Genomic DNA, 14,850 nt, shown 5'->3' with positions numbered 1-14,850 from the left:
AAGTGATTGCATTCAAATTGTTTGACCAAATAAAGGTAAGATGTTAACATATGTAGCATAGATGTAGTTGCTTTGTCTTGTAAATAACTATCAGAAAAAAAAAGTTGTGGATAGTGATTGTCCTTTGTGATAATATAAATGGCACGGTACTATATTGGAATAAAAATTTTTAGTGTAGAAGTGAGCTCTTCATTAGAGAGGATGTCTATTTGATGGAAACAATGCATTATTCTGATTTGTAAAATGGAGTCATACGCAAAATTCATTAACAGTCATTAAATAAGACTCTTTTTTTTTTGGTCTCTACAGGAGTTACTAAAGTTGATTATGGGGACATATCATCTCGGCTTGGACTTAGACGTAAGCTCCAGTGCAAGCCTTTCTCGTGGTATCTGGAGAATGTTTATCCTGATTCTCAAATTCCACGGCATTACTTTTCTCTGGGGGAGGTAAGAGTTCACCACACGTGCTTACCTACCAGTTGTAAAATACACTGCAGAGTAAGTTTGTATTCTGAGCTGAGTGACATGAGCATGCAACCTCTAGCAAAGTTCAAATATCTTATGCATTCTTGTCATTTGTAAAATGATACATAAGTGGCAGATAACGTGGCTGATATTCATGCCTATTTATTATGCAGAAATATAGTAGATAATGCTCTAGTTCAGGTAGTAAGAAAACCGAATCTGGTCATCATCCAGTCATATTGAAGTGAATTAAAAGCTCAGTGCTTTTAAACTTCTAACGGTCTTGGGACCCCCGAGATTGGATACAGAAGAAAGCAAAGAAAAGAACATGATTCTGTAGTATGCTGGCTTTAGCATTTGTCTTGGAGAGGGATTCTTGAGTAGTGGGTACCTCATGGTAATAGGTAGTCTTTATATATTTTGCATTTCATTTGAACAACCTCTCAATGAATAGCAGAGAGAACTGGTGACAGTGTAGTTTGATATGGAGCTAATACTTTTCTAAAAATTATATTTCGTGATGTGCTCTTTCTCTTGCAGATAAGAAATGTAGAGACAAATCAATGTCTAGATAACATGGCAAGAAAGGAGAATGAAAAAGTTGGAATCTTCAACTGCCATGGAATGGGTGGAAATCAGGTGATAATTTTTTTTGAAATTTCATTTTTTGTAAGTTTTAGTATATTTTTGTAAAGATTGTGAAGAATTGTTGGGAAAAAAGTTCTTATCAGGGCACAATTTTAGTTCTTTCTGGTAACTATCTCTCCTAGTCTGTAAAGTTTAGGAGAACCCTCAGTGAAGAATAGAACTGTAAGAGGGAATGCACAAGAAGGCTGGTTGGTATTTTGCTACTGGTAGGTATTGAGATCCTATTGCAACAGCTAGATTCACTTTAAAGTCAAAAATGAGATAAAGGAGCGTAGACTTAGGAAAGCTAGGATTGGCTTCTTACAGATTTTCCAGGACTATCTCCTGTTAAGATCTGAAAATTGGTATCCTTTAAAAACATACTCGCATCTCAAATACTGTTCTTAATGTACATTATTTTTTGCAACTGTAAACTTAAGCATTTGTCTGTTTTTCAATATTATTTTATTAAAAAATATTGATCAATTCCTTACCAGTGTACAAAGATAACTAGTTTGGAGGATGCTTTGCTCCTATGCAGGAAACAGTCTGCAACTTGACAGGGTCAGTCTTTTTCTCAAGAACTCTTTCATGTGCTGTTTATATATTTCTTCCCTTAAAATATATGGAGGAAGGGAAGTAGTATAGATGGTAATGAAATAATGTATAAACTTCCCCCCCTTCCCTCTCATATCTCAAAAGGAATCTTCTAGGTGAGTGGTGAGTTGCTGCCTCTTTTTTTTAACTTCTACGGTTCCACTTTCTCTGTTTAGGTTTTCTCATATACTGCCAACAAAGAAATTCGAACAGATGATTTATGTTTAGATGTCTCCAAACTTAATGGTCCAGTAACAATGCTCAAGTGTCACCATCTAAAAGGAAATCAGCTTTGGGAATATGATCCAGTGGTAAGTCTTTTAATGACTTCTTATAACATTGTAATGAGACAACTTGTGTGTTTATGTAAGCCTACAGAACTGGCTATTTGTGGGATTGCTATTTGAGAGTCAGAGTAGTAAACAGTCAGGGTTTGTTCTGTCTCTCTTTATAATGAGTAACCACACATGAATTAGATCTCTGATTTAATTACCTGGTGAATTTTTGGTAGTTCATAGAAGTAAAAAACATATATATTTGCAAAATGTTTTCAAATGCTTAGATGAAAGATAGTGTAGAGCTCTTTTAGGACAGGATCAATGATAGAAAATTATTCCGAATACTTAAACTTTTTTTTAATTGTGCAGCAGAAAAATATAATGCTAATGATCCTGTAGTGACTTGAGCACTTTGTGTCATCTGTTACAAGATTAAAGAAAATACTATTTTAATTAAAAATTCAGTATGTCAAAATTATATAGGTTTTATATCTCTAAATTTCATGTTTAAAGCAGAGATGATCCAAGCATCTTTATTTAATCCTGCTCTCTCTTGTACTTAATGTTCAAAATCATTTTGAAATTTGTATGTCAAATAAGTATTGCTAGATGATCCATTCATCATTAATTTTATCTGAAAGCTCTCAAAAATAATTATGTGATTGAATAATAGAGTAAGAATTCTGACTTTACAGCTCAGCCAACTTGAAAAAAAGTGTCTCAAGCTTATTAATTTAAAATTAGTTGCTGTGAGAGTTAATTGTAAGGCAATTCATAGAAGAAGAATATTGCTATTATAAGTTTAATGATTGTTTGATGAAGAAGAACATGTAGATAATTTAGCTACCAAAAAGTTGTTTCAGTCCTAAAAATATTTTGGTGCTTAAATCAATAGGTTTATTACAGATTCTAGTAACAGAGATGTTAATATAGGCTATTTAAGACTGAAAAGAAGCAAGAATGAATGATGCTTTTTCAGCTGGGCTGGCAACTAATTTGAGACACTGGATCGCTACTAGGATTTCTGCAGATTACTTGCAGCTGCTGATAGGAGGCTGAAGAAGGCTATTGAAGTCTTTCAGGATTAAGAATTAGTTGAAATTCTTAAATCTGAGTCTTGGTAATTGTTCGTTCTTTTATAACTAGTTCACCTGACTTAAGTGAGTAATATTACTAAATGCAGTGATTTGTCAAAGAACTTTTAACACTTATCTTTGAATTATTTTTAATATGAGCAAAGGTATCAAGGATTGTCAAACTCTGTACAGTACATGCAAAATTTTGCTTTAGTTGGAAGAACCAAATAGTCTCTTTTACAAAGGTTGCTACAACCAGAAAAACAAGTTTCTGCTATGCAGTTCTCTAGACATAAAATTGTTTGTTTTGCTCTATATATGTAGATTTTCCACTAATAAAATCATCTTAGAAATAAGATTAAAATAAGTTTAAAATAATTCAGAACTTTACTTTTTTGCTTCCCTAGCCTGTTGTAGCTGGAGAATTCTTAGCAAGAATTCCTGGCAACATAGTTGTATGTTTTCCTGTAGTCAACAGTGTGTAGAAAGCACCTTTTCCCTTGATGTGTACTAGAAAAAACAAGTCTCTAAGTTTTAGAATTGTTTGTTTGCTCTCATATCTTCCAGCTCTTCTTTGTTTTTCAGCTGTTGTGCAGGAGACTCAAATATAGGGAGGATGGTTTTGATATTTATTGGTTTTATTTGTTTTACCCTTTGCTGCTGCCTATGCACATATGGCCTACCTATTCCTCTGCCACTTTTCAGTAAATTCAGCGTGTTGGCTGTGCTCTCAAAATGAGAGAAATAGGCTAACATCTTTCAGTGCCCTAGACTAGCTAGGGCACTAATGAGTGTCAGAAGTACAGTGGCAGGAAGTTCAACTTCTGAAGACCTCTTTTTCCAAAGGGTAATGCCCAGTAGCAGTGTATTGCAGATTGCAGAAGTATGATTACAGATATGATACTGTAAAAAATATATATTTTTTTTAAATATCTGTATTTTTTTAAAAATAGTCTTGTTTAATGTCAATTTTGTGTACCCAAAAAAGAGGGAGGAAAAAAGCACATATTTAATACAGGTTCATTGTATTAGTTCTGATCTGACAAAATCGAATATTATTAATACAAATATTACTGCTAATAATCAAAGGTTCAACAAGGGCAAGTGCAAGGTCCCGCATCTGAGGAGGAATAATGCCAGGCACCGGTACAGACTACGAGTTGACCTGCTGGCAAGCAACTCTGTGGAGAGAGATTAGGGAGTTCGGGTTGACAAGAAGTTTAAACATGGGCCAGCAGTTTGCCCTTGTGGCCAAGAAAGCCAATGAGATCCTGGACTGTTGCCAGCAGGTTGAGGGAGGGGATCCTCCCCCTCAACTCAGCTCTGATGATGCCACACCTGGAGTATTGCGTGCAGTTCTGGGCTCCCCAGTACAAGAGGGATGTGGAGCTTGTACAGCAGAGAGCGATGAAAATGATTAAGAAACTGAAGCATCTATCATATGAGGAAAGACTAAGCGAGCTGGGGCTGTCTAGCCTAGAGAAGAAAAGGTTGAGGGGGCATCTGATCAATATGTACAGATACCTGGGGGGAGAAGGTAAAGAAGATGGGGCCAAACTCTTCTCGGTGGTGGCCAGTGATAGGACAAGGAGTAGTGGGTACAAATTGAAATACTGGAAGTTCCATCTGCATGTGAGGAAGAACTTCTTTACTCAGATGGTACTAGAACCCTGGAACAGGCTGCCCAGAGAGGTTGTGGAGCTTCCTTCTCTGGAGATCTTTGAAACTTGCCTGGATGTGACTCTGTGCCGCGTGCTCTAGGTATCCCTATTAGAGCAGGGTAATTGGGTAATCTCTAGAGACCCCTCCCAACCTCCACCATTCTGTGATTTTTGTGAAAGCTGTATGCCTACACTGCACCAAATTTTAATTTCAACCATTTCAGAGACCCCAGCTGTACAGTCCCATTTAAAAAATGATGTTTGAATATGGCCATTTCAAAGTAACAAAAGAGGTCTTGTCTAGCTCCTGTTTTACCTATGGAAGAATGTTAATGTTCATTAAAAATTTTGTGTTGGCTTCTATAACACGTGTTACTCTTCATTTTCTCTTCAAGAAACTAACCCTGTTGCATGTGAACAGTAACCAGTGCCTGGATAAAGCCACCGAAGAAGATAGCCAGGTACCCAGCATCAGAGACTGCAATGGCAGCCGCTCACAGCAGTGGCTGCTTCGCAATGTCACCCTTCCAGAAATATTCTGAGAGGTTCTACAGAAAAGCAAGGATTGACTGGGCTACCTCCGCTAATGCTCTGGCTACGCTGTTATGTAGCAACAGAAGAAAACTTCTGCCCTGCAGAATACACAGTTCATCAGCTGTTAAAACTTGTAACTCATGCAGCTTTTCAGTAGCTGTGAACCAACTTTCCTGTAATAAGGAAGTGAAACTATCCATATAGAGAAACTGCGCCCGCTGATGTTTACAAGATTGAGAGAGTCTCTTCCAGCAAGAACCTAGGGAACATTTGGATGATGGAAATGTAGTCAGTGAAGTATTCTTCTGGAGAGCGGCATATTGTTGTAGTTTGCTTGCACATCAGTAACCTCTGCTGAAAGTGCTATTGTAATGGAGACATTTCCAAGAACTCTTTCTTGGTTAGTGGTGGTAATCAACTTACTAAATACAGATCCACAAATAAATAATGAAGCAGAGAGCTGCAGACCATATTCAGTAACATGAAATAAGAATTCTGTGGTTTAAAAAAAAAAAAAAAAACAGGGTTTAATGGAAACAAAATCAGTACTATAAAAAGTACAATTTGTTATAGTGACGTATCAAATTTATATGTAGATTTTATACCTCAGTGGGGGAAAATAACCAAGTCAAAAGGCATTTTTTTAATTGTGTGATAGTCCATGCTTTTTTTTTCCTGGTTGATCTAAAATTATTTCGGGCGCAAACAAAATGAGCGTAAAAATAAACTTAGCTCTTTGAATGTCAGTTCGACTTTTTTCATTTTAATTTCTGGGCTGTTGGAATTGTATCTTTTTGTTACTGTCTGAAAACTGGAGATTATCATGCTGTCAAACTTTTTTTTGTCTAGACCTGCCATTTCATTTTATACTTGGGTCAGTCAGCTTGTGGACTTTCATGGCCAAACAAAAGGTTTTAGTACACTTTAAAAACCTTAAGTTAACTTGACTGAATATACTTTGCACCCAAGACTAATACTACTGTATAATGATTTTGTTTTCACTTTTGTTTTCACAGCAATAAAACTTTTATTGTTTGATTTTCGCCATCAGAAAGCCTGTAAAGATTTGTGATTGGGTAAGAGGAGATTGGCAAAACTAAAGATTTTTCACTTAATATTCTGATGTGCTTCGTTGTCAAGTGCATATTTAGATTAGACTCTGAATTGTAATGTTGATCTGCTGCTTTTTTCTAATAAAACCATAAGAAAAATAGCTAAATTGGCATGGATTTTTAAAGTTAAGGTAGCCAAAAGCAATACAACTATGTTGTTGCATTGACCTGCATTTTTTTTAACAGAATTGCTTTTTTTGTTAAGAAAAATCTACGTAGGCTGAACTTAAAAACAGGATTCTGATAGCTCATAATATACATTGAATTTCCTTTTGGAAAGAAAAATGAGATTTGCATAATGGAGAGGATATTTTTATGATAAATGTCATTGTTTGGCCAATTGTCCTGTAAAGCAAATTAAATCTAGACTCATGCAAAACACGTGTGGAATTGTTTTTGACTCTTAGGCCTGTTTAAGATTTGCCATTCCAAGTTAATTTAATTAGTGTTATTTTCATTATTTTTGCAGTAGTACACACAAATTTTTGTATGCAAGGCAGGGAACTATCAAGAATTTTTGCAGTATTATGTTGCTACTTTAAAACTGCATGGGATGAGATGATGTAACATTAATATCAGATAAACCATCCAGATATATCAGTATCTTTCATTGACCTCTTACTGGGACAGCTGTGCAAATCTGTCCTGAGGTGTAAGTAGATTTACAAAAATAATGGTATGATACAGTTTATTAGAAAGGTCTTTAAGTGTGTCTGGATGACTTGAAACAAATCTATCATGGTGGTATACAAAGACTTTTTTTTTCTTGTTACACTCAGTGAAATGGATTGAATGCAGTGACTCATTTGTAATCAATATATCTTCTTGCTCCTTAGACAGTGATCTCTCCTGACTTTGCACTGTTTCTGAAGTATTCTGTGGTCATCTGATCCTGCATGTTAGCCCACTGATTTCTAGTCTTCTGCCCTGTTACCTGGCTTGATGGTCTCCAGCATGTTTTATCCTAGATTGTCTTAGCAAACTCACTTGGAGGTAAAAAATAAGGTTGTGTATCAGTTCAGAAACAGCTTCCCAATCTTTGAATACATCTCTTTAAAAACGTTGACAGAAAATAAATTGTAAATTGGAGATGGGTAACCATTCCAAGAGTGCAAATTAGAGAGAGAAAAAAAAAAAAGTGTTAGTCCTATAAATCTTTAAAATTTCTTTGTTTACTGTTTCAGGTGTTACCACTGTACAACCCATCACTGAACACAAGTACATTTTCATGGGTCTTATTTTTACTTTTTATGATTACAACTATGATATTTTATCAGTTAATACAACTTAATTGTCAGGACTTTGTAATGGGACAAAACCTGTAAGCAGGCCTCAGGATTACCATGCATTTGGCCTTATAATTCACCAAGTCATTTTATATGTTGGCCAAATAAACCTACAGTAAAAATCATTGCATACCTTATACCCCACATACCAGATGATAAGCCTCAGGGAACTCATGTAGAAATCTGATTTCCAGCCTCCACCTGGTTAGCCTTACCTGCAAAGATAACCTACTGATGGAAGTCTCTTGCCCGACAGCCTGCTGGAGGAAGTAGCAGGCTGGAGAGTATCTGCAGCCTCTGGATGTTGGGTTCAAAAATCTAGCTCAGCCAGCCCTGTATTGGGGCTAACAGGTGATGGTTGACTGGGAGGTGTGGTTAGCTTGCTGGTTTTGCCATTGCAAACACTTGGTGGTTGTACAGGCTGAATTGTTGGACGACACATAGTCTCCATAAAATGACTCTGTCCATTGAGTACTGTGCTGTTCAAATTGTCTGTGGTATCATTATCTTTAGAGCACAGCCATGGAATAGTTTCTGCACATCTATTTCTAGCTGTTCTTACCCCCAGTTATGGTAGTTGTCTTTCATGTTCCCTGCTAAAAGTTCCATCTACCCCTCATTCTTACATTTGCTGTCTCTCAGTGGGAGTCTTCCACTTAAAGGAGTGTTTTTATGTGCTCCTTTAAATAAGAATATCAGTTGACTCTATCCTTTTGTAGACATAGTTAAATTCATTCTAATCATAGTTAAATTCATTCTAATCATCTTCCCACATTTAAGTCCTTTGGATTTTTTAAAACCTCTTTAATTTAATATGTTCTGAGGAAATAAAAGTATTTTTTCCTCGTTGTGCAACACATCTGTCTTAGGCAAATGAGCAATTTCTAGTAGAACTCCCACTCTGCTACTGCTGTCTTTTTTACTGTTGACAGAAGATATAATAAGGGTAAGATCAGGAGTCCTGTTCTGGCAGTAAACTCTCTTTGTGCTTCTTCTGTTTGGTGAAAATTTTCTATGCAACCTGTAAAAGTACACTGTTCTATTCTCCCTTTCTTCTCATTTGTCCATGTGTAGGTGTTTATTGAGATAAAGGAGTGCCTTTTAACTGAGTTGAAGTGTATTACATTTTATGGAACAACTTTTGGTAACTATAGTGACATACCGTATTAGGTTGTCTTCAATGCTTTAGGTATTGAAAGATGCAAAATAGTTATCTGTACACACATACAACTGTGAATGTTTTTGTCAACCAAAGTTACCTCATTCTGCCAGATTGTTTTTATCAATATAAAGTTAAGTTGACCAGCTCTGCAGAGAAGGACCTGGTGGACAAGTTGACCATGAGGCAGCAGCGTGTCCTTGTGGCCAAGGCCAATGGGATTCTGGGGTGCATTAAGAAGAGCGTCTCCAGCAGGGCAAGGGAGGTGATCGTCCCCCTATACACAGCCCTGGTGAGGCCACATCTGGAGTACTGTGTCCAGTTCTGGGCTCCCCAGTACAAGAGGCATGTGGAGCTGCTGGAGAGAGTCCAGTGCAGGGCTATGAGGATGAGGAGGAGCCTGGAACATCTACCCTCTGAGGAAAAGCTGGGAGAGCTGGGCCTGTTCAGCCTGGAGAAGGTTGAAAGGGGATCTGGTAAGTGTTTACAAATGCCTCAAGGGAGGGAGCAAGGAGGATGGGGCTGGCCTGTTTTCAGTGGTGATCACTGATAAAACTAGAGGAAACGGCCACAAGCTGAGGCACCGAAAGCTTCACAGGAACTCGAGGAAAAAAAAAAATCTTGACAAGGAGGGTTACAGAGCACTGGAACAGGCTGCCCAGAGAGGTTGTGGAGTCTCCTTCTCTGAAATTCTTCAAAACCTGCCTGCATGAAAACCTATGCCACATGCTCTAGGTGACCCTACGTGTGCAGGGAGGTTGGAAGAGATGATCTCTACAGGTCCCTTCCAACCATAAGGGTTCTATGATTCTAAGTTGTATTTTAGTAGCTTTATTTTTATGGTAGTACTATACAAAAGAGCTTAACAGTCACTACTTACGGTATCATCAAATCCGTGTAAGTGCAGTAGACCTAAACTGTGATGCATCGTGTTAAAAAATGGAGAAATTATATATTATAAACTAGTTACGTAAGTTAGGTAATCATTTGCATTTTCACTTTGCAGAATGTCTTTTAGCTGTTCTGTTTATTCAAGTGATTTAACAGAAGTGACTGACTTGTCAGTCATACTTGACTGCCATATTTTCCCTGCAAAGTAGGGAAAGGTAAATTCAAAGGAATCCAGAGGAATGGATGGTTCCATTTCAGAGGAATGACTAGGAAAAAGTTACTCAAAACTTTCCTTCCTTTGAAAGCATGGAGGGCCCTCAGTCTAAAATAGGTTTTAATAGCTTCAGGCACCTTGTATTTCATTTGACTTCATTGTAATAATAGACATTTGGGGTCAGATAAGAGTATATCAGATTAAAATGATCAGATTTCTGGAGCTATAAACTTCTCTGCTTTCTGGCCTGAAACAGAGAAAACATTTTCAATCGCTGTAAAGCAAATATTTGCCAGATTTCTATCTGACTCTAAACACTGTCATAATTGAGAACTGTTCAACTAAGCATAGTTGTGATGTTCTTTGTAGGTCATTCACATGGTGTACAGTACTTTAGATAACGAAACAGTATTTTTTGTAAAATACTTCATTTTAATAAAGCTTTTAATATTGACAACAAAAGTGACACAATAACTAGTTGTAATGTAGAGACTAGAAAATATTACCACATGAAGACTGACTCTCTGTGCTGCTCACTTTGCTTTTTGAATCTTAGAGAATGTGGTTATAGCATGCTGCTGACATTTTGTGCAGTACGAATCCATCTTTAATGCATCCAGCCATTTTTCTAGGTGATGGTAGTCCATATCAAATCCAAACTCCAAGATGAAAGCAAACTGCTGCTCCTGACAGTAAGCCCATTGTTTGACATAGCTTTAGATCAGGCTTTAAGCAGTCTATAACCTGCCTCTCAAATAGCCATTGTTGGGTCCTTGTTTCTTCTCTGAAGCATCTGGTAAGTGAATACTGATTAACTTTTAGTTGAGATAAAAATTATTCCTGAAGCTGGCAAGGTAGTGGATTTTGCCTGAGGCATGAGAATTTTTATGTCTTTTTTTTTTTTTTACCTTTTTTTTGCTTCTGTGCATGTCCATATTCTGCATAAAAATGCTGATTTTAGATTCTCTTTTGTTGAAGTCAAATGTTCCCATACAAGCATTTTTTATTGATTTGCATGCATCATCATTTTTTCCCCCAGAAAATAAGTGAGTTTGAGAGTTTTCAGTCTTATTGATGATATTCATGTTTTCTATTTCTGTCTTCTCCAAGTAGTTCTAAGCTGTTGAGTTTTACTTCTTGTGGAGTTGTCTCACTTTAATACCCTCACTGTGCTCTAAGTATATGTTTTCATGAATTGAACCTCAGTGGCATATTAATCTTCTGAACAGCTTCTGCAGTCCTGTGTTATAAGCTGTTTTGTTCCATTTTTCATTAATTTGAATTTATGAATTTTTACTTGTGTGCTAATCACCTCGCTTCGGTTATTTTACAATCTTAATTGGCTTTGACATTTTGGAAGCCATGTATATTTTATTTATCTTCCTGAGTACTTGAAGATTCTATCATAAGTCTCTGACTTGTTTTTAGTGATTTTGTCTCTTAGAAGCATAGAGTAGTTCTGTTTGGAATGGATCATGACTTTGCATCATCTGGCCAAACTCTCTGCTTAAAGCTAGTCTAACTTTAAAGTTAATCATTTTGTCCAGTGCTTTATTCTCATCATCTTCAGAGATCATCACATTCTGGACAACTTTTATGGTGAAATGTGGTGTGTGTGGTGGTGGGGGGAGAGGGGTTGTTTATTTTTTCCGAATACCTTTTGCGTTTCATTCTTTTACTGTGCATCTCTGAGAAGAGCATGGCTAAGTCACCTCTATAACCATACACTGGGTAGTGGAAGAGAGCAGTAAAATCCCATCTCAGACTCTTCAATACTGAGCAAACCATCCTTTCCTCAGATTATGTTTTCTCAGAACAGATTATGTTCTCTGACCCCTAATTATACAGTAGCAGTTTCACTCTAGCTTTCCTTTGACTTTGAGGAGTCCAAAACTGGGCACAGTACTTCAGCTGTGTGTTTACAAATACAGAAGTGAGGGAGTCACCTCTCTCCAGCTGTTTGGCTATATTGTCACTAACATGGTCCAGTTAGTCTTCCTTATACTATGGGCGTTCAGAAACTCTTACTCAGTTTGTCCATCTTCCAAGTCTTACTCTCAAAAGCTGCTTTCTACCCTGGTAACTACTCTATTAGTAGTTATAGGAGATTGTCTGTCCCGGATACCAGACTTTGCACAAACTTGTATTGAACTTCTGTCAATACAAATACAGGTTTCTGTCGATGTCTTTCCCAAACCTGTCGCCAACCCTTGGAGTTACACTGTTAGCCTCCAGCATGTCATTCCTCACATTCCTCCATTAAGTTTGATGTTAGAGTTTTCCTGAGGGTATGTTCCACCTTTTTGTCCTGGCCAGTAATAAAGATACTAAACCATTTTGGCTTTGGTATTGAGTATTAGGGAATACTCTTTAATGGACTACAGTTGGACTACAAAGCAACCTCTACCCTTTTGATGAGGATCATCATTCCTTACTTACAAATTTGTAGAGTAACCAGGAATAAGAGATTTTTCTTAGAAGAGCTCTAGACAAAATGTTTACCTATGTCAAAATCCATATTTAGTTTCAAATCTAATCTAAATTCATGTTTCACTTAATTACACGTCTTACACATATCCCATCTGCTGTGTTACTTCTGGTTCTAGCCAGTTGGCCATGTGTAGCTAACATACTTGAATTGAAGCGCTACTGGAACGGAGGTTAAAACAGCACTTTTGTTTTAAGGGATTTCACCACTATTTCCTCTAAAATTCGAGAAATATGCTTTTCCTACAAATTCAACTTTGGCAAAAGCAGACTGCTCTTGTGCTGCTTGTCTTGTGCTGCTGGATGGTCCAAGAAAAACTTTTGAGTTGGTGCTTAATCCACGGGAAGTAGGAAAGAAGCCCAACTTTATTGCTGTGGGGACTTCAGAATTGGAAATATTCAGACCAAAGAATCTGAGACTACATTTTGTAATTGCTATGGCTGAACAATGAGATTTTGGTTGTTTCAGAAGAGAAATTTTAAGTTCTGTGAAAACCAAGATTTCCCAAACATTGTTTCTCATCATGAGTTTACTGTAAACGAATTGAATAATCTCATCAGGGTGCTTGTTTATTTTATGGACTTTTTAAGTCTGAAAATGTTAGCAAATAACTAAGGTAATAGCTTAGCAAATTGGTAGTCTCATATCTATACCATTTGGACAGACATGGCTCCAGTGACTAATTCTGATAGTAAACCTTCTAGAATCTCAACATATAATGGCTGTCACAAAAGGTAATCACCATGTGAGCAATGACTTCTTGAATGTTCATGAACTCCTTGCCTTCAGTTTCTCCTGAAGTCTTGTAAGTCAGGAAGTCCTGGAAGTGAAATGTTGTGTCATTTTCTCTAATAAAGAAGAAAACCTCTCTCTATGTGAAATATGAAAGATATGTATCCATGCAACCAGTGAGATCAAGTTGCACATGTAATTCCATTCAGAATGCAGCTGTACTAATACAGTGAGTGAGCTAGAGGCAAGTTTCAAAGACAAAAATCTCTCTCAGTGCCAGATGCTGAAAACCACAGGAACCAGGTCCGTATCACACACACTTTATGACTTCTTTGAATTTTTAGTAGCTGTCAAAATGCCTCTGCAATTAAAACCAGCTATTCTCCTGATTTGGCCTAAATATTTTTCCCTGTGACCTTGAATGCGAGTTACTAAAAGTAAAAAAGGTTAAGTTTTAGGTTGTGTATGTGCGCCTGTATGAGGTTACCTAGACAAAGCACATCACCAGCTCAATCCCTAAACCTTAAGTTCAGCAAGACTGTTTAGACACTGTCACTTGGGAGACTGCTTTCGTTCTTCACACACAGGTATGCTTAGCTTTGACTCTTGTGCTTGATGCTTAGGATGCGGTCTGTGCTGTCTCAAGCCAGCTCAGGCAGGTTTCCAGTGAGATGAAATGTTTTGTCCTAATTCCTTTTCATGGCACATTGGTGGCATCATATGCCATTTCCACTTGCTAAGCTGTTTTCTTGACTTGAAAAGCTTACTTTAGCTTATGCGATAGCGCTGCTTTTTCTGAAGAGATTAATGTGGAGTAAATTTTTCTGCTTGATAGCATATTACTGCCCCAAGCAGTATCTACTCTTTTTTTTCAAATCCTTTAATCATAGTCAGCATTATGTAAAATATCTTTTGAAGCAGATAAGATCTGGTTCCTGGGATTTGAAGAAGGCAGATACCAAAAATCTGATTTTGTTTCTGGCCAGGGTCTCGTCTACTGAGTCCTTTGGCCTTTCAGACATGCTTTAGTTTTCTCGTGCTTGAGTCCAATTGAATCTGTGACCTTCCAGTCTTGTGAAAGGTTTACAGGTATCCTAATACAATTTATTAGCTCAGTTTTTGCAGTCAGGTTTATTATAAATGCTAGGGGTAAAAGAAATCATTTTTTATCAGGTTTCCAAAAATCCCCTCCCTCCTGTACCTCCATAATACTACCTTTTGACAAGGTAGTATTTTTTGATTGGGGGGTGGGTTTTTTGTCTGTGGTGATTGTTTTTTGTTTTGGTGGGGACGGAGCGGAGGGGGGAGAAATTTGGCTCATACTTATACTTGATTGGTTGTGTGTTTCAGAGCTACTATTTGCTCCTGTGCAGGACACCAGTTCTGCTCTATAATCCATGTTCTTAAAAGCCTTCTGCATTGTTGCTCTGTGAGTAGTCTCACAGAGCAACTCTCTCCCTTTCTACCACTGCCCTCCCACTTTGCAATTCTTACAGGGCACGTGGCAATGTCCACCATATGTTGGCTCATCTCAGAGGCAACAGAGGCCTAAGGATTACAGACCTAGCTTGCAACAACTTGGATGAACAGTTTCACTTTACTGAGAAACTACTGTTTGAAATTCTTTTCAAACAGTAAGTGATGATATGAGTCTTGTATTCAGTAGAGTGGCAGCTTTTATCATTTTTGTCCAGATAGCTAGTTATGGATGCTTCTGTACGAAGCATA

General features: G+C 37.3%; 1 protein-coding gene across 2 annotated transcripts in view; it reads left to right on the top strand.

Annotated features, from left to right (window-relative positions):
- Window positions 1-6,530, top strand: part of GALNT1 (polypeptide N-acetylgalactosaminyltransferase 1) — a 56,057-nt gene extending 49,527 nt beyond the window's left edge. For both annotated transcript variants that reach the window (XM_026043286.1, XM_026043287.1), the window contains 4 exons: window positions 310-449; window positions 1,008-1,106; window positions 1,868-2,002; window positions 5,102-6,530. In XM_026043286.1, the coding sequence (XP_025899071.1) occupies window positions 310-449; window positions 1,008-1,106; window positions 1,868-2,002; window positions 5,102-5,248 (521 nt within the window). In that variant the 3' untranslated portion in view covers window positions 5,249-6,530. The remainder of the gene's footprint in view (window positions 1-309; window positions 450-1,007; window positions 1,107-1,867; window positions 2,003-5,101) is intronic.
- The last annotated feature ends 8,320 nt before the right edge of the window (window positions 6,531-14,850 follow it).

The sequence above is a fragment of the Nothoprocta perdicaria genome, unplaced genomic scaffold (assembly GCF_003342845.1).
Source record: "Nothoprocta perdicaria isolate Ctin4 unplaced genomic scaffold, notPer1 scaffold_329, whole genome shotgun sequence".
In the NCBI taxonomy this organism is placed as follows: domain Eukaryota; kingdom Metazoa; phylum Chordata; class Aves; order Tinamiformes; family Tinamidae; genus Nothoprocta; species Nothoprocta perdicaria.
The sequence above is the reverse complement of the archived record's forward strand: the minus strand, read 5'-3'. Positions and strand labels throughout refer to the sequence as shown.